At 37.4% G+C, this 15,357-nt stretch overlaps 2 protein-coding genes and 1 pseudogene across 5 annotated transcripts; 2 read left to right on the top strand and 1 right to left on the bottom strand.

Moving 5' to 3' along the window:
- Positions 1-3,232, top strand: LOC148309476 (lipase 3 pseudogene; annotated as a pseudogene). The gene has a single exon (XR_015837527.1). The product of XR_015837527.1 is annotated as a lipase 3 pseudogene (transcript).
- A 636-nt stretch (positions 3,233-3,868) lies between these two features.
- LOC148309475 (GDP-D-glucose phosphorylase 1) lies at positions 3,869-9,248 on the bottom strand. Of its 3 annotated transcripts, none has more exons than XM_088260014.1 (7): positions 9,199-9,248; positions 7,940-8,246; positions 7,515-7,656; positions 7,257-7,407; positions 6,212-6,314; positions 5,199-5,508; positions 3,869-3,994 (listed from the first exon to the last, which is right to left on the bottom strand). In XM_088260014.1, exons 2-7 carry the CDS (start codon positions 8,129-8,131, stop codon positions 3,882-3,884), a joined length of 1,011 nt encoding a protein of 336 aa, XP_088116140.1. In that variant the 5' UTR covers positions 8,132-8,246; positions 9,199-9,248; the 3' UTR covers positions 3,869-3,881. The 3 variants fall into 3 exon arrangements, with proteins under 3 accessions (XP_088116140.1, XP_088116141.1, XP_088116142.1); XM_088260015.1 differs by having other exon boundaries at positions 7,940-8,252; positions 9,199-9,245; XM_088260016.1 differs by lacking the exons at positions 6,212-6,314; positions 9,199-9,248 and having other exon boundaries at positions 7,940-8,239.
- A 913-nt stretch (positions 9,249-10,161) lies between these two features.
- On the top strand, positions 10,162-14,903 carry Tsc1 (tuberous sclerosis 1 protein hamartin). The gene is made up of 2 exons (XM_088260036.1): positions 10,162-10,216; positions 10,301-14,903. Exon 2 carries the CDS (start codon positions 10,405-10,407, stop codon positions 14,023-14,025), a length of 3,621 nt encoding a protein of 1,206 aa, XP_088116162.1. The 5' UTR covers positions 10,162-10,216; positions 10,301-10,404; the 3' UTR covers positions 14,026-14,903.
- The last annotated feature ends 454 nt before the right edge of the window (positions 14,904-15,357 follow it).

The following is a 15,357-nucleotide window of genomic DNA, read 5'->3' as shown; positions in this document are numbered from 1 at the left end:
ATAAGTACATGTCTGTATATAATATTATCTGAACTCAGTTCTCAGTTTCGTTAGTGTCCCCAGAGAGCTTGTGGGGCTTCATACACTAGAGTAGAAAGATATTGATTACAAAAATGAAGTTATTTCATATATTAACGTTTATTTTTGTTTCGTCTTTGATAAATGATGTGACCAGTTCATATCCTATATGGCATCCAAAATATATAAAGGAAGTTTTTACCAATACAACGGAAGAAATTGGACATCAAATCATCAAAAAAACAGAATATATAGAAAACACTTTTACAAATTATGTAGATGCTGCAAAGAGACAATCAGATAATGTGCAAAGAAGTATCGGGGGCTTATTTCAAGGCACTAAAGACCGTATTTCAAAGACATTTAACGATTATGTAGAGTACAATAATGATGCTAAGACTGAAGTTATAGAAAGTGCTACTGTGACTCTTTTAAACAATGAAAATAAACATAACCCTGATGTTTATTTGGATACTGTGCAGTTAATTGCCAAAAATGGATATCCGGCAGAATCGCACACTGTGAAGACTGAAGATGGTTATTTACTTACGATGCACCGTATTCCACATGCCAAGGATGCTCCCGCGGGATCGTTTGGTCACCAGGCTGTGTTACTCCAGCACGGTATATTAGGAAGTTCATCTAATTATGTTACAAGCGGAGTGAAGAAAGGGCTTGCGTATATTTTATCGGAAGCCGGATACGATGTATGGATGGGAAACTTTCGAGGAAACACATATTCGCGCTCTCATGTGTCGATGTCTGTTAAGGATCCTGCTTTTTGGAACTTCACTTGGCACGAATGCGCTATGCACGATCTTCCCGCAATGATTGATTATGTCAACAGCATTAAGAAAACGGAAGATTTGCTCTACGTAGGTCATTCAATGGGGACAACTACTTTGTTCGCTTTGCTGTCCAGTCGTTTGGAGTATAACGACAAGATTAAAGCGGCCTTTGCGATGGCTCCGGTTGCTTATATGACAAATGTTAGAACTCCGATTAAATATTTGGCTCCGTATGCGGACAACATACAGTGGATAACAACATATCTAGGTGCCGATGAATTCATTCCTCAGAGTGTTATATTCAAATGGCTCGCTAATATTGGCTGCGAGATAAATCACTACAGCGAAGAAGTGTGCCGTAACTTACTATTTCTTATGGCCGGTTTTGATGTGAAAGAATTTAATAAGGAAATTTTCCCAGTGGTATTGAGTCATACGCCGGCTGGAACCTCCACAAAGACAGTGGTGCATTTTGCCCAAGAAATAAGGGACAGTGGAAAATTTAGACAGTTCGACTACGGCTCTGAGAAAAACATTGAGGTTTACGGACAGAACACTCCGCCGGAATACCCGGTTGACAAAATAACCCTACCAATTGTTCTTTTGTGGGCGGCCAATGATTTACTGAGCAGTTTTGAAGATTCTCAAGCATTATATAAACAGCTAGTGAATCCTATCGAGTACTATAAAGTTCCAATGGAAGAATTCAATCATTTGGATTTCTTATGGGGGATCGATGCTCCCACTCTTGTGTATAACAAAATTTTAACATTGATGAAAAAATATAATACAGAAACAAAAAGTTTTTGGTCTCTTCCGGCGCTTAATTTTGAATTGAAAAGTAGAAATGACGAAATGAATGCTACATTTTATTTACACTGAGCACAAATCAAAGCAAACATGAACATTTTAATCCATTCCGGATATTTGAGCATTCAAACTTATGACATCATTATTACCAAATGACTGATGTGTTCCATCTCTGTCACCAGAGAAGAAACATGTATTGTTATATGATATGTAATGTCATCTACCTCGTGCCAAGTGAGTGACTGCCCAAATATATCTATGACAACAGGGAGATGACATATTATATTATATTTTAATTCATGTAGAGACTTATTCTGTTAGATTATCATAATTGAAACATAAAATTATTTTTAAAATTTAAGGTTAACATAAATATACAAAAAGTAAACCAATGCAGTGATTGTTTAAACAATGGGATTGTTAATTTGGATTTAAATCCAGATAGATTTGTATTGCAGAAGTCAATCTCGACTTGAGAATACAACATGACACAAAAGAGACATATAGACATGTAGATATGTCTCCTATGTAGGAGAAATAAAACCATAATTCTTTGTGTGGAAATCGAGGAACAGCAATTCATTATTTCCGAGTCTACAGGTAGGAATATTGCATTATATGAGTAATTGATTTAATTTATTCAAATCCAACCATCACTCGGATATTTTTGTGATATACTCAAAATGTCAATTTTTGATTTATGATATTATATTTAAAATAGAACTTAAAATTTATGATGATTAAATTTTTTATGTTTTTAGATAGGCATTTTGAAATTATATGTTGACTCTGAGAGTGTTATTACCATTGCCAAATGACCTTAAGGTCATATTATTATCACAAAATCGTGTTAAGATCTACTTGCTCATCAATAAAAATATTTATTTGTTTAAATTTAGTTTTTTTAAAACATTCTTGGTCATACCATTGATTTGAAAGTTAATAAAATATGCAATGTTTGAATTTTTATTATCTCATTGTATTTTATATAAAATATACGCAATGTGAACCTCAGGGGCTTGTAAACTTTACCTTGGGGTTTGGAGTAAATATGAATAAATAAATAAATGGGCGCAATGTATCTTATAGACACACCTCTCATTGCTGCAATAATGCCTATTGGAAATATGTTAAATAAGGAAAAACACAAATCAAAGTTATGACTTTTGAAAGAGTTATTATTTTGGGTATTGATCTGTTCCATGCGTTCAAGGAAGATTATTTTGCTACTTTTGAGTCTCTCTCTTATATATTTAGGATCTTAATAATATATTTGCCTTACATTTATATTTGTAATGTATGTATTAATTGTCAAAACAAAGCCAGGCGCTGTAGGGTAGTTGGGAAGACGCTCGACTACGAAACTGGCATGGCGGGTTCAGTTCCCTCCAATTGCAAAAGAAATTGAAGATTTTATTTTCGGTTGGTTTGTGATGTATTTTGCACATTAACCTTTCCTATCCTTACTATCCTACTACAGACAAGCCTTTAAAAAGTAGAGGCTTTGTGAGTTATTCCTTTTTTTAAATATATGTTTTGAATTATTTAATTACATACTTATTTAATTACTCTTGTATAATTAACTCGTAAAATAAATACATAAAAAAATCTAAAAAGACCATTTTATTTCCTGTTTGGATAAAATAACTCTTTTTTTTAATAAAGTAAATAAAGTAATAATTTTTTTAATAATATCAACTGCGCCAGCCAATATGGCTTTAAACTGTATAATTTTGGTAGATAGTGATGTGCGTTAACCTGTAGCCAAGACTTCATTCCATTTCATATTTAAAAACTTCTTTCCCCTATGCACGATTGTGTGTGTTTAAGGGTTAGACCCTTACCCGCACCCAATGGTGCATAGGGGACTGCATCATATAAATGCAGTGTTATCTTGATCGTTAGCATATTAAGGAAAGGTGATCAGCCCTCCGCTTCAAGTGCCAGTCCAGGGTAATATTGAATAAATAGTAGAGTGAAAAAATCACTTATATTTATTTGACCCCTCCCCCCACTGGGAATCGAGACCGGGACCTCCAGAACGGTAATCGAGCAAGCTGACCATTACACTACGGAGGCGGGCAACTTTTTAGTTTTAGCTATTTTAACAGCTTATATAACTTTTATAACTGTTATATAACTACTTAAATTATAACACACCAAACGCTTTTCCTGAAAAGTAGCTATTTGTCACCACCTTTTGGGAGATCTTGTGTTATATTATGACATAAAAATAAATACATTCGTTCTTATTTGTTAAAATATTTATTTATAAAGATCTATAACACTTTGAAGTATATCATTAAAAACAGATTGTGTAGCATCTTCAAGGATTTTGGAAATAAAATCATCAGTTAGCTGGTTGAATTCCTCCAAACCTACAAAGAAAAGTAATTACATATAATACAATCATACTCAAAAACAAGACCGCAGCATACAATATAGGTAAAGAATGTGCGTGGGTTTACAATATAGTACAATAATTTTTTTTTTTTTTTTTTTTCTCTATCCTCACTAGGTATTTGGAGATACCTGTTCTGAGGTAGGCAGGGTATTCTTATTCTTTTTATAATACAGCTTTATATATATTTTAATGATGATATAAAAGTGGTAAGACTGAAATAATATGAAATAATAATTATAAAAAGAAAGCAAATAGAGAGTTGAACTAAAAGAAAAGTAAAATCTAAAGGAGTAACATTACAGAATTAGAAAATAGGATTAGAAAATAGGATTATATAATTATAAAACACTGACACTGACACAATTAAGGGTAAAAACTTTAAAACAGAATAATAAGTGAAAAAATAATAAGGAATTAAGGAAACAAAAGAAGGGATGTTAAGAAACAGTTCAAAATAAATGTAAATGTTATAACTTCAAGCAATGAAAAAATTCTACTCATCGGACAAATGCCAATAACCTTTTTGTATAAAGAGTAAAGCTGTAAATCAATACGATAATTTATACAAGTATGTAATAACAATAGCTCCCAACTCGCGCCCAAGTGTGTTTTCAGCATGTGTGGCTATCTATGAGTGGCGCATGTGGCTGGACATGCCAATTTTGGACTTAATCATTCAAGCATACACTCAGACATTATATGACATTAGATGACGCTTTTCCTGGAATCACTGATTTTTGTTACATTATGTTTAATTATCAAATGAAATTTAAGAATTCCATCATTCAACTGTGTAAACTTTATTTTGTCATCTTCATCTGAGCACATTGTATCGGCATATATACTGTAACGTAAATGAATAGAGCAAACAAACAATAAAAACAAACAATTATAATGAATTTTTTAATGTTTTTCGCAGATACTTTGTGGCACATTTTATAAACTTTATAAAATCAAACAACTTTTTATAAAATTAAACATTTAGGATTTTTTTCGGAGTGTGTGGAAGTTTTTGATAAGGGAATGTAATTAATTATGAGTATTTTAATGTTTCAGAATTTAATGAACCCTGATGATGACCAGGTTCTTGTCGAAACCGGTAGGTTAAAGTGTACTAATAATAAAAAAGTGGTTAAAACAAAGTTGTTTAATTTTATAAAAATTATGATGCAACTTACTTCGAACAGGAAAGTGTCCGGAAAATTCACAAATGGCGAGACCAATTTGAGACACATCTTTGATCCCGACAGAAGACTCCCTCGCCCATACAAATATCCTCAAAACCACATCATCAGAGCCATCTAAAGAGTCTCCGACCATCATGTACAGGTTATGAGCAATATCGTTTTCCAATAAATATGAAGTCAGTTTAAAGACTTGCGAACAAATGTCTTCAACTTCAGATTTATCCTTCACTTGGAAACAAAATCCTTTTGCAGGGTATTCGCTGTCCATTTTGTAAAGAGGCCCCCTCAGGTGAACACATTTCTGAAATGTAAAATACACATTGCAGTAGTTTCTTTAGTTTTGATGCATATGACACTCGGAGGGATAAAAAATAACACAATTTTGTTATAAAATCCCTATACATATATATCTTGATATAACTTACAACATCGACCGCTTTCAAGGCAAAGACACAGTGTTTGAAATACAAAAGTGATCACTTTATGCAGTGTGAAACACTTGGACCTAGTCAGAATAGTGCTAATCTTAATAAGTTATATTTTTATTGTTGGTATCCCCTGGCCACGGATAATGAGATATTATATCTATATTTATTTTAAGTACAATATATGTCCGCATTTTGTCCACCTCTGTAGTGTAATGGTCAGCACACTCGGCTACCGCTCTGGAGGTCCCGGGTTCGATTCCCAAGGGGGGGTCAAATAAATATTTTTTCACTCTCATATTTATTCAATATTACCCTGGACTGGTACCTGAAGCGGGAGCTGATCACCTTTCCTTCATGTGTTAACAATCAAGATAACACTGCGTTATATAATGCAGTGCCCTATGCACCATTGGGGTGCACTTAAAAAAACAATACATGTGCAGATGAACTTGGATATAAGAGAGACCAAGGAATCGGGATATTTTTCTCGTATAAAGAAGTCTCTCTTATATGATTACAGAGAGTAAAATCTCTTATATCCAGGTTCGACTGTATAAAGAGATAAATAATACTCACAAGAGTCTCTGTTGGAAGGCGGTGGTCTACAATAATCAAGTGGTAGTGTAAGTGATTCACGGATGCCATCGCACATAAACTGTTAAAGCCAATTCTCACATTTCTAAAATTAATTTTAGTTTTTTTTGGAAATATACTACAATCAATTTTTGATTTTACAAATTTAGCTGAGTACAAAGCAATGATAACGAAACTAAATATTTTAATCATATCTACATAATTAAAATCTTGCAATAAAAAGCTTACTATATATTTTGTTCATTGTTTTTGTATAGGTTTGAATACAGTTTACATTTTGGGAGTGATCATAAAATGAGTGTGAATTGAAACATGCATACATTAAATTATTTATTGGAATTCTAAACTAAGTTTAGATCACAAAAATACAATGATTTAAAAAATGTATCAGGAAAAGAGAAATATAGAAGTCATCTGCTAGTAAGTACTTGTATATAGATTTTGTATAAATATGTCTATATGTGATCTGTCATCTTGCATTTGTGTTGCCAGTGGTCAGAGGCATACTGTTACTTTAACAATAATAATAATAAAATTTAAAAGAAATATTTTTCTTACGATGTACACAAATATTTCAAATCAATATTATTTTTCAGGTAACCCTAAGCTGTTTGTATTTGAAAATAGGAACCAAGCTGTGGCAGAATGTGATTGAACATAGAAACTCTAACTCGGAAGAGTCCATGACACCATCCACAGAACAAATAAACAATGATATATTTTTTTTAATATACAAATTATTTAGTAATTTGATAGCTTCTTTTGACGACATTATTAAAATAGGTTGTTTGCGATATACTGAGAAAGACATCACCTAGCCTTCATGTATTATTGAGATGATCCTGTATCAATACAAATCAGTGCTCTATTCACCATTTGGTGCAGATAAGTGTTAGAAAAAGAAGAAATCACATCTAGGTTCTTCAATTTTTATACTTCATTTCCATTCAAAGGACTACAAAAACAAAATCTACATCAAAATGAAAGTAGAATAATAGAAAGTAGAATAACAGTTAAATATCCCTACCTATTTGCACTGAGAAACATTACATGTGTTGCCAGTATTAAACTTCTCAAGGTGATCACTTGCGGAAGGCAATCTTCGAGGTTTGGACAAAGTAAACTGTGGCCGGAACATATTGGACTAGAATTGATAACCAACATATCTCTCGAACTATCTGAAATACGGAGAAAGAGTCTACAGTAGAATGTGTATGAATCATTACAGCACCTTCAATTGGTTACCTTTGGAAAATTATATTAAAAAACACAAAAATAAAATAACCTTGTTCGTTCTTCTGCTTAATATGGAACATATATTCTGCATCCGATATTTTAGTGAAATTAAACTTAGAAGGGTTGAACTCCTGTTTTAAAGAATTGATATCATCCGGAACACGCCTCTTGGTGGATCTATCCGGATTAAGCTAGAATGAAAATTTTAATAAAATGATAACACAGTGTTGTTGCTTATTGTGATAACTTAAGACCTTTTATTTTTAAAAATAAAAACCGGCTTATAGCATTAAGAAGAAGATATAAGAAATTACTTATTTTGTTTAATTTTACACATAAAAAATGGTAATATTATGCAACTTATGATAAAAACAATAAATTACCGGTTCAATTAGTGCAACAGATTGTCACAACAATCAATTAGTGTAATTGATACAAAGAATATCAAAATGCGAAATTCATATTAGTAATCACCTGCAAAAGATATCCATATTTCCCGGGTAAAACCTTCTCCTTTTGTATTTCGAGAGTGTATCTAAAAATCCCTGGAATTTTGTGGAGTTCTGTCCATTTGTCGTTATACTGTTTATCAAACTCGCTTGTCGTAGTACAATTAATGAAATCGTTTCGTAAATCAGAAAACTCATATTTAAACACGAAAGACATTTCAACTCTATATTTTAAGCAATTATTTAAAGACTAAGGCTTCTGAACTCTTGAATTTGTGAGCGTTGAACCGAATAGCTAGGTGCAATTTTATAGCGCCAAGTGTCTAAAACACCACAGACTAACTAATTTATATAAAGACCGCCAACTGCCTCGATTTTTTATGGCTGGAAGTGATATTCGTCAGCGGCCGGAAGTGACGTAAACGGCTAGAAGTACTAAGCTCCCGGCTGGGCGTGACTTCGCCGCGGCTGAATGTCGAATCCACCCGCCGAAATATTTATCATTCATTATTCAGGTTAAATGGTATTTATATTGAAATTTGTTGTATTACACATTTTCAAAATTATAATATTAATATTAAAAAGAAGATATTTCACTATCTAAATTTATTTATTTTAGTGTAAACAAAAATAGAAAGGTCACGGCTAAAACGCGACATTTATAAAAAGAGTTCAGGCGATTAATAATGGTTACTCAACTCAGCCTTACAATGGTAAATGGTAATGGTAACTTTTTTGAAATTATTATCTCAAACTATGTATAAATATAAGGCTTTTCAACAAAAACAAAAACGATAGAATTTTCAAATTACTATATTATATTTAAAATTCTAGAAAATACAATATTTTAAAAGGGCGGAAGGAGTGCCCACCACTTCCTGAAGTTATGTTTCTTAACGGGGGTGCCAGCGCCCCTTTGTGGGCGTTTTGGAAGTCTGGCTAGGCATTTTTAAATTTTTTGCATTTGGGGGGTGCTGCAGAAGTTCAAGGGAGCGTTGTGTCAAGTAAGAAAAACTACACTTTCATACGCAAAATTTAACTTTAACTTTGGCATAATACTCAATATTATCAAGTTCTTCATATACGGATTTCTATTTTTCTATCGATAATTGTCTATAACCATAGTCTGTCTATATTTATTTGAAATATTTGAACAACTTGTTGGTATCTCGTATTTTTCGTTCCCGTTTTGTTGTTTTTGTTAGTGTATTAGTGTGTCTCGTCATTTTCTTGTCGTTTTTTGAACAATCTGACGTTTACGAGTCGACCCCCCCTGTAAAACACGTAATAAATGAACGAATGACAGACGGGTGACAGCTGATAGTTGACAGGCGATAATAGGTTTTCTGACCATAGACTAAAATGGAACACGGATTTTTTTTATTGTTACCTTATATCTACCTACAAAGCAATGGGCTACAAACAATGAACAGAAAAATATATTTATTATTTCGAGTACCTAGTATGTAAATATTGAAATGCATTTATGGCCAATTCAGGGTACCTAGTATAATTAAAAATTTCGGCCGTAGAGCCGAAATTATGTAAACTGCGGGTTTCTCCCGTAATAAATATTAAAGCAATTTATTACTTAAAAATCCTCAGGAAACATAATGATCTAGGAGTTATATTATTTATTATTGAATTATGTTTAAAATTGCGTTATTTCCCGTTACGAACAAAGGCTGAGTACATAATGAAAAGTTAAATACCTGTTTATTTTTGGAAAAAGCGTTTTTTTCATAAATATTTTTAAAATATATCGAGCCCGACAATATTTTAATGCAATGTCCGACATAATGTTATATGCTTTATATTTTTCAAATAGTTTTTTCAAGTAAATGATTTTTTTTTTCGGTTATGATTTTTTATAGGAGGAACCCGCAAAGCCCCAGAGATTTGTCTGCAGGTAGGATAGTAAGGATATGGAAGGTTAATGTGAAAAATACATCACAAACACCCAAACCAATTGAAAATAAATCTTTCTAGAATTTATTTTGCAATTGATGGAAATCGAACCCGTGACGCCAGTTTCGCAGTCGAGCATCTACCTAAAGTCGAGCATCTGTCTAAATGTAAATAATATAATGTAACCGTTCTTCATTACATATAGACATTTTTCTGGGTATTGTATTTATCCTTTTTATATAAGTAGGTATATAATTTTTCTAAGATGGTTCTTACCTACAATATTTTTTCTACGTGACATTTCGCTTTGACATATCAAATCTCGGGTTGCCATAAATTACGTTTTTGTAGTAAACTTCAAGAATACCCGAGGCACATGAGTTATTTTACCGAAGTAAATATAATTATCGATACCGTTTGTCACTCACCGTGTTCTCGTTTGATCCTAGATTCTAACTTGATCCGTTTATCATTCCAGATCCTGACCAATGTAGCGGGAATACGCGCAACTGCGCTAATACCTCGGTTCGCGATCGCATCCTGAACAGTTACCCATCGGGCGGACAACAATAAAGATTCGAAATGTCAATACCGCTCGACGTCGTCGAGCTCTTCAACGTGCTGGAATCGAACAGAACTCAAGATGTCAACGACATCAAAGCGAGGTTCGGAGAGATCTTCAACAGTGTGAAGGATAACTGGCTGGTGTACGGACTCATAGACTACTACCAGAGCACGGGCTCCACGAGGGCGGTCGATATACTCGTCAAAGTCCCCAGTCCGCACGACAGGTTTCTGTTGGATAAGTTGGGGGAAGGGATACGAAACGTCGCGTGGCGCCGCACCGCTCTGGAGCTGCTGGGGCACGTGGTGCGCCGGCAGCCGCTCTGGCTGCACAAGATCACCAAGAACTCCGTATTCAGGGACCTCCTCCACCTCCTCAAGCAAGAGCGGGAGATCGTGCCGCTCCTCAGCGGACTGCTGGTGCTCATCACCCTGCTGCCCATGATCCCCACTCTGATCAGTCCCTTCTTCCAGGACATATTCGACGTGTTCGGTCGCCTGGCGGCGTGGGAGAGTCTGCGGGGGCCCGAGCTGGCGGACGGGGGGCGCGAGCACCTGCAGCTCGGCCTCTACGGACTCTTCCACAACCTGTACGGCATGTTCCCCTGCAACTTCGTGGATTACCTCAAGAGAGAGTACAGCAGGAGAGAAAATACCGATATTTTCACCCACACCGTGAAACCCATGCTGGAGACTGTTAAAATTCACCCGTTCTTGATTACGGCTTCGAAAAATGCCGAGACCGATAATTCTAGATGGAACAAAATGGAGCATCACGACGTCTTGATCGAGTGCCGGAGGTTTTCTGCGGAAGGCGCATCTCACTCCGCCAGGTCCGGAGAGTCCGACGACTCGCGCTTCCGGGCGCGCTGCGGCACCGACGTCTCCAGCCTTCTCGGAGCCACTCCTCACTTCCAAACGTCCAAATCCTCAAACTCCACCCCAAACCTGACAGAACCGCCCACACTCACCAAGACGACTATCACGACGATGCCGTCGGAAACTCCGGCCGGGGCCGTGATATCGGTAAAGTACGAAAATCTGGACCCCACAAGCTGGTTCTCCCTGTCGGACGCGTGCGGCGCCACCACCGCCCCCTCCGCGCCCCAGACGCCCCTGCCCTACCCGCTGTACGACACGCCCGTGTCCTACACGCCCATCCTGCCGCCCGCCGCCGGCGCGCAGCAGGACGGGGGCTCCCCGCCCGAGGCCGCCATCGAGGCCACTCCCGAGAACACGCCCATCAAGGACCCGGGCCCCAAGGACTCCAGACAACGCTTCAACTTCCCCACCAACTCGCCGGCCGTACGAGCCCTCAACTCGCGCCTCTCTCAGCCGCATCAGCAGTTCCAGCCGCATCTGTCTTCCCTATCGCAGCCGCCTTCCCCGCTCAAAAAGGAACCGTCCCCGTTTGGGCGCATGTCTTCGGTGGATGCCGGCGCGGTCGTCGAAACAACGGAGGGAAGAAAAGACTCTTACTACTCGCAAAACTCCAAACTCAGCCAAGTGCTTCACGAACGATCTCAGACCACCGACGGGGTCTCTTCGTCCGGTTATTCTTCGCGTAAACTAGAATCCGTAAGCCCGCAGAAGAAGATATTTCTTAAGGATTGCGGCAGCTTTGCGAGTCTCAACACCAGCGTCCCCAACTCTCCCGTCCCGCTGGGAGCGGCGGCCCCGACCTCCGGCTCTACCGATTGGCCGCTCGCCAAGCCGCGTCCTCGCAGGGAAGCCGTGCCTTTCGATATGTCCTTGGCCAAGACGAACCTTCTCGCCAATCCCGTAGAAAACATGAGAGACGATAAAGAAATCATGGAACTCAGCAATATAGGCGAGGTGATGCGGAGCGCGTCGATAGTTCGAGATGTCAACATCGTGTTTGCGGACACGGAAGCCAAGGCTCGCAGAGGAAGCCGTTCCCGCCAGGAAGTCGAGGAGAAAGATGACGGGCAAGAGGCGTGGCCCGAAGAAGAAGAGGCGGATTGCGTTGGAGGCGAGGGGCAGTGCGTGAGCAGAAAGCACGGTCTACATATGCCCAAATCCGGCTTCTTGCTGGATTTCGCTCGTCGCGCCAAGAGATTCCGATATTACAGTCAGTGCTTTGTCGAACCCGACGCCGCTTCCTCGAACGTAATCAGCAAAGATGTAAACTTTGACCAGTCTAAAACGCAGAAACGTAACCTCCGCAAGACCAGATCGTGTCCAAATATAGTAACTGATAATTTTTGGGATAATATCCCTAAAGAAAGGGTCAAGACGATAGACAAGTACAATAAGAATTTGTCCGAAATTCAAGCAGCCGTGGCCTTCGAAAATGGCAACATCGCGTCTTTGGATCGGATGAACAGCTTAAAATCCACAGAGACGCAAACCGTGGACGTTTGGCCAATGTCTCACGAATTCCTCTATAACGATATATTACTGAACTTGTGCGACCAGAAGGGCTCGAGGTCGGACGACCAGAATCTGAGGCTCGCTCCCGAAGAGAAGAGAAGGTATTCTCCGTATCACGAAGTGGACAGGTATATAGACATCGTGTCCCGAAGGACGAGCGGCGATACTAATAGCAGGAGATCTCCGAAAGAGGAAGTGGACCATCTGCGGCAACAACTGCAGCTCCTCCAGTTGGAGCTGATGTACGAGCGACACAGGAGAGAGGTCCACGCCGTTCGCAACCGCCGACTTCTGGGAAGGTCCCGGAAGAACCGCGAAGCCGAGGAGCAGAATCAAGTGTTGAAACATCAGATTAGTAACATGCAAACCGAAATAGAAGACCTCCGCCAACAAGTCAGTCGCCAAAATCAAAACATTCAAGCGATCGACATAAAAAATATAGAGAATAACAACTACTGGCAGCACCAGATATACATGCGGGAACAGGAAATCAGTTCTGAACGCCAAGAAAAAGAAAAACTCGCCGCCCAACTTCTGGAGCAGCAGAATATATCTAACGAAACATCCGCCGACGTGCAACACCTCAATTCTTGCCTCTTCGAAATCACCCAACAGCTCAACCGGGCCATGGAGAAATCCAACATGTGCGACCGCCTCATAGAATGTATCAAGAGGATGCAGAGAGAATTGGTAATGTACGCAGAACAGAACGCCCGGTACAGTTGCCTGGGAATGTTGCCCGCCAAGACAGACGCGTTGATCAATAAACTCAACCTCCAGTACAAAGAACAGCTGGTCAACGCTCAAGCGGCTCTGCAGGCCCAGGCGGCCAAGATGGAGTATTACCAAGCTAGAGAAGCCGCGTTGGAAGTCAGCGTGTCCGAGAAAGAGCAGTCCGCTCGGGAATTGAAGATGCAGTTGAGAATTGTCAAGGAAGAATACAACGAGCGACTCAAGTCCGTAGAAGACAAATACCAAAGTGTCAAACGAATAAACCAGCGAATGGAGGCGCACTGCTTGGAACTGCTACAAAGGATACCTCAATCCCCTCAAACTATCTCCAGAGATCTCACTTCGGGATTCAGTCCTCAGAGCTCCCCGCTCTCCGCTTCTCTGGCTTCTTCGGAAGGCCTCGGCGCCTTGGTAATAAGGAATCTCCAAGTCATTGCGAACGCTCACGAAACCAAAGAAGAATCCACCTCCAACTCCGTCAACAACTCTACGCTAGAAGACGACAACCACTGACCGATCTCAGTCGACAAATGTCTTGTACTTATGCCGAAATTCTCCTTCCAAATTATGATACTGTCAAGTTTCACGAAACCGATAATTGTACAATTGTAATAATATACGCACCGCTGCCTCTGTTTAATATAAATAAATTAAATCCATTTTAGCCTCTTTTCACGAAGATATTTTAGTAAAAACTCCCCGCATTTCCGTGCTTATAGTCCTGTGCCAGTAATTTTTATCCAAATAGAAATTGTATTTGTTGCGGACGTGTCATATTGTTTTTATATTATTAATTCGCTAATTTGATACTCTTTTTTTATTACTTTTAATATTTTTACTGTATGTAACTTTCTCCAAGATTTAATCAAAATGACTGATATTAATCTTATTGCTTTCCAGAATGTTATCTTCTGCGATGTTTGGGGAATGTAAAAATGTAATTATCTGTTAAATAATATTGTTATAATCTTGCTTGCAAAATGCTTCCTTTTTATTTAGCGTTCTGTATATTTTGTTCTAAATAACATTATTATAATGGAATCTATTTTTATTTACGATGTTACTTCTAATATATTTGACCAATTTATAATAAAACAATGTATTAAATATTCGCTTTTCATTTTTTCCCTTTATTCGATTAGCTTCAAATCATTTAATACTGGTGCTTCGCATCCTTATATATGTAATAAAATACCTAGGTACCTACCTATACATTTTATTAAGTACTTACAAATAGTACCTACATAAAACAGTTTTACCACCAGATGCCGCATGCGTCACTCAGAATAAAACAAAAGACTTCCGATAATATTATTAACTGTCAGAATCAGATAGATAGATATAAAGTTATTATAAAGATAAATTAAGAATAAACTTTAATTACAAAGCAACACATTGTTTATTTTATTATTATACACCCACTTAACATATTATTTACACGCAATTTACAAAAGAAAAATATTACCACGTTATAAAACGACAATAAAAGTTTATTCTTAATTAAAGAAACAAAATTAAAAAAAAAATGGATACTGCTCCTCAAACATTAGAAAACTTACTAGAAAAATTAATACAAAATGCTCAGGTAAGCAAACATCAAAATTTAAAAGATATTTCAGAGAAGTTCATCATTGAAAAATTTACAAGCAAAAATCCTAATGCAAACCAGTGGATGGATATTTTTGAAAAAGAATGTACACGTTTTGAGGTGACAACGGATGAGAAAAAAATTGAAATATTAAGATTGTTTATGGATAAAAGTTGTGAAGATTGGTACAGTTCGATGATGATAAAATTTTCCATGAACACAGAATGGATAGTATGGAAAAATAACTTTTGTAAAAC

The sequence above is a fragment of the Brachycentrus maculatus genome, unplaced genomic scaffold (genome assembly GCF_059751285.1).
Source record: "Brachycentrus maculatus isolate JH-2025_06_01 unplaced genomic scaffold, ASM5975128v1 h1tg000122l, whole genome shotgun sequence".
Classification (NCBI taxonomy): domain Eukaryota; kingdom Metazoa; phylum Arthropoda; class Insecta; order Trichoptera; family Brachycentridae; genus Brachycentrus; species Brachycentrus maculatus.
Note: the sequence above shows the minus strand (reverse complement) of the source record. Positions and strands in the feature narration are given on the sequence as shown.

Coding starts and splice junctions, on each gene's coding strand:
- Tsc1 (XM_088260036.1), top strand. CDS start 10,405: ATGTCAATACCGCTCGACGTCGTCGAGCTCTTCAACGTGCTGGAATCG.
- LOC148309475 (XM_088260014.1), bottom strand. CDS start 8,131: ATGTCTTTCGTGTTTAAATATGAGTTTTCTGATTTACGAAACGATTTC. Junction 6,315..7,256: donor ATGTTTCTCAGTGCAAATAG/GTAGGGATATTT, acceptor AATTAATTTTAG/AAATGTGAGAATTGGCTTTA. Junction 3,995..5,198: donor CGGACACTTTCCTGTTCGAA/GTAAGTTGCATC, acceptor TTTTCTTTGTAG/GTTTGGAGGAATTCAACCAG.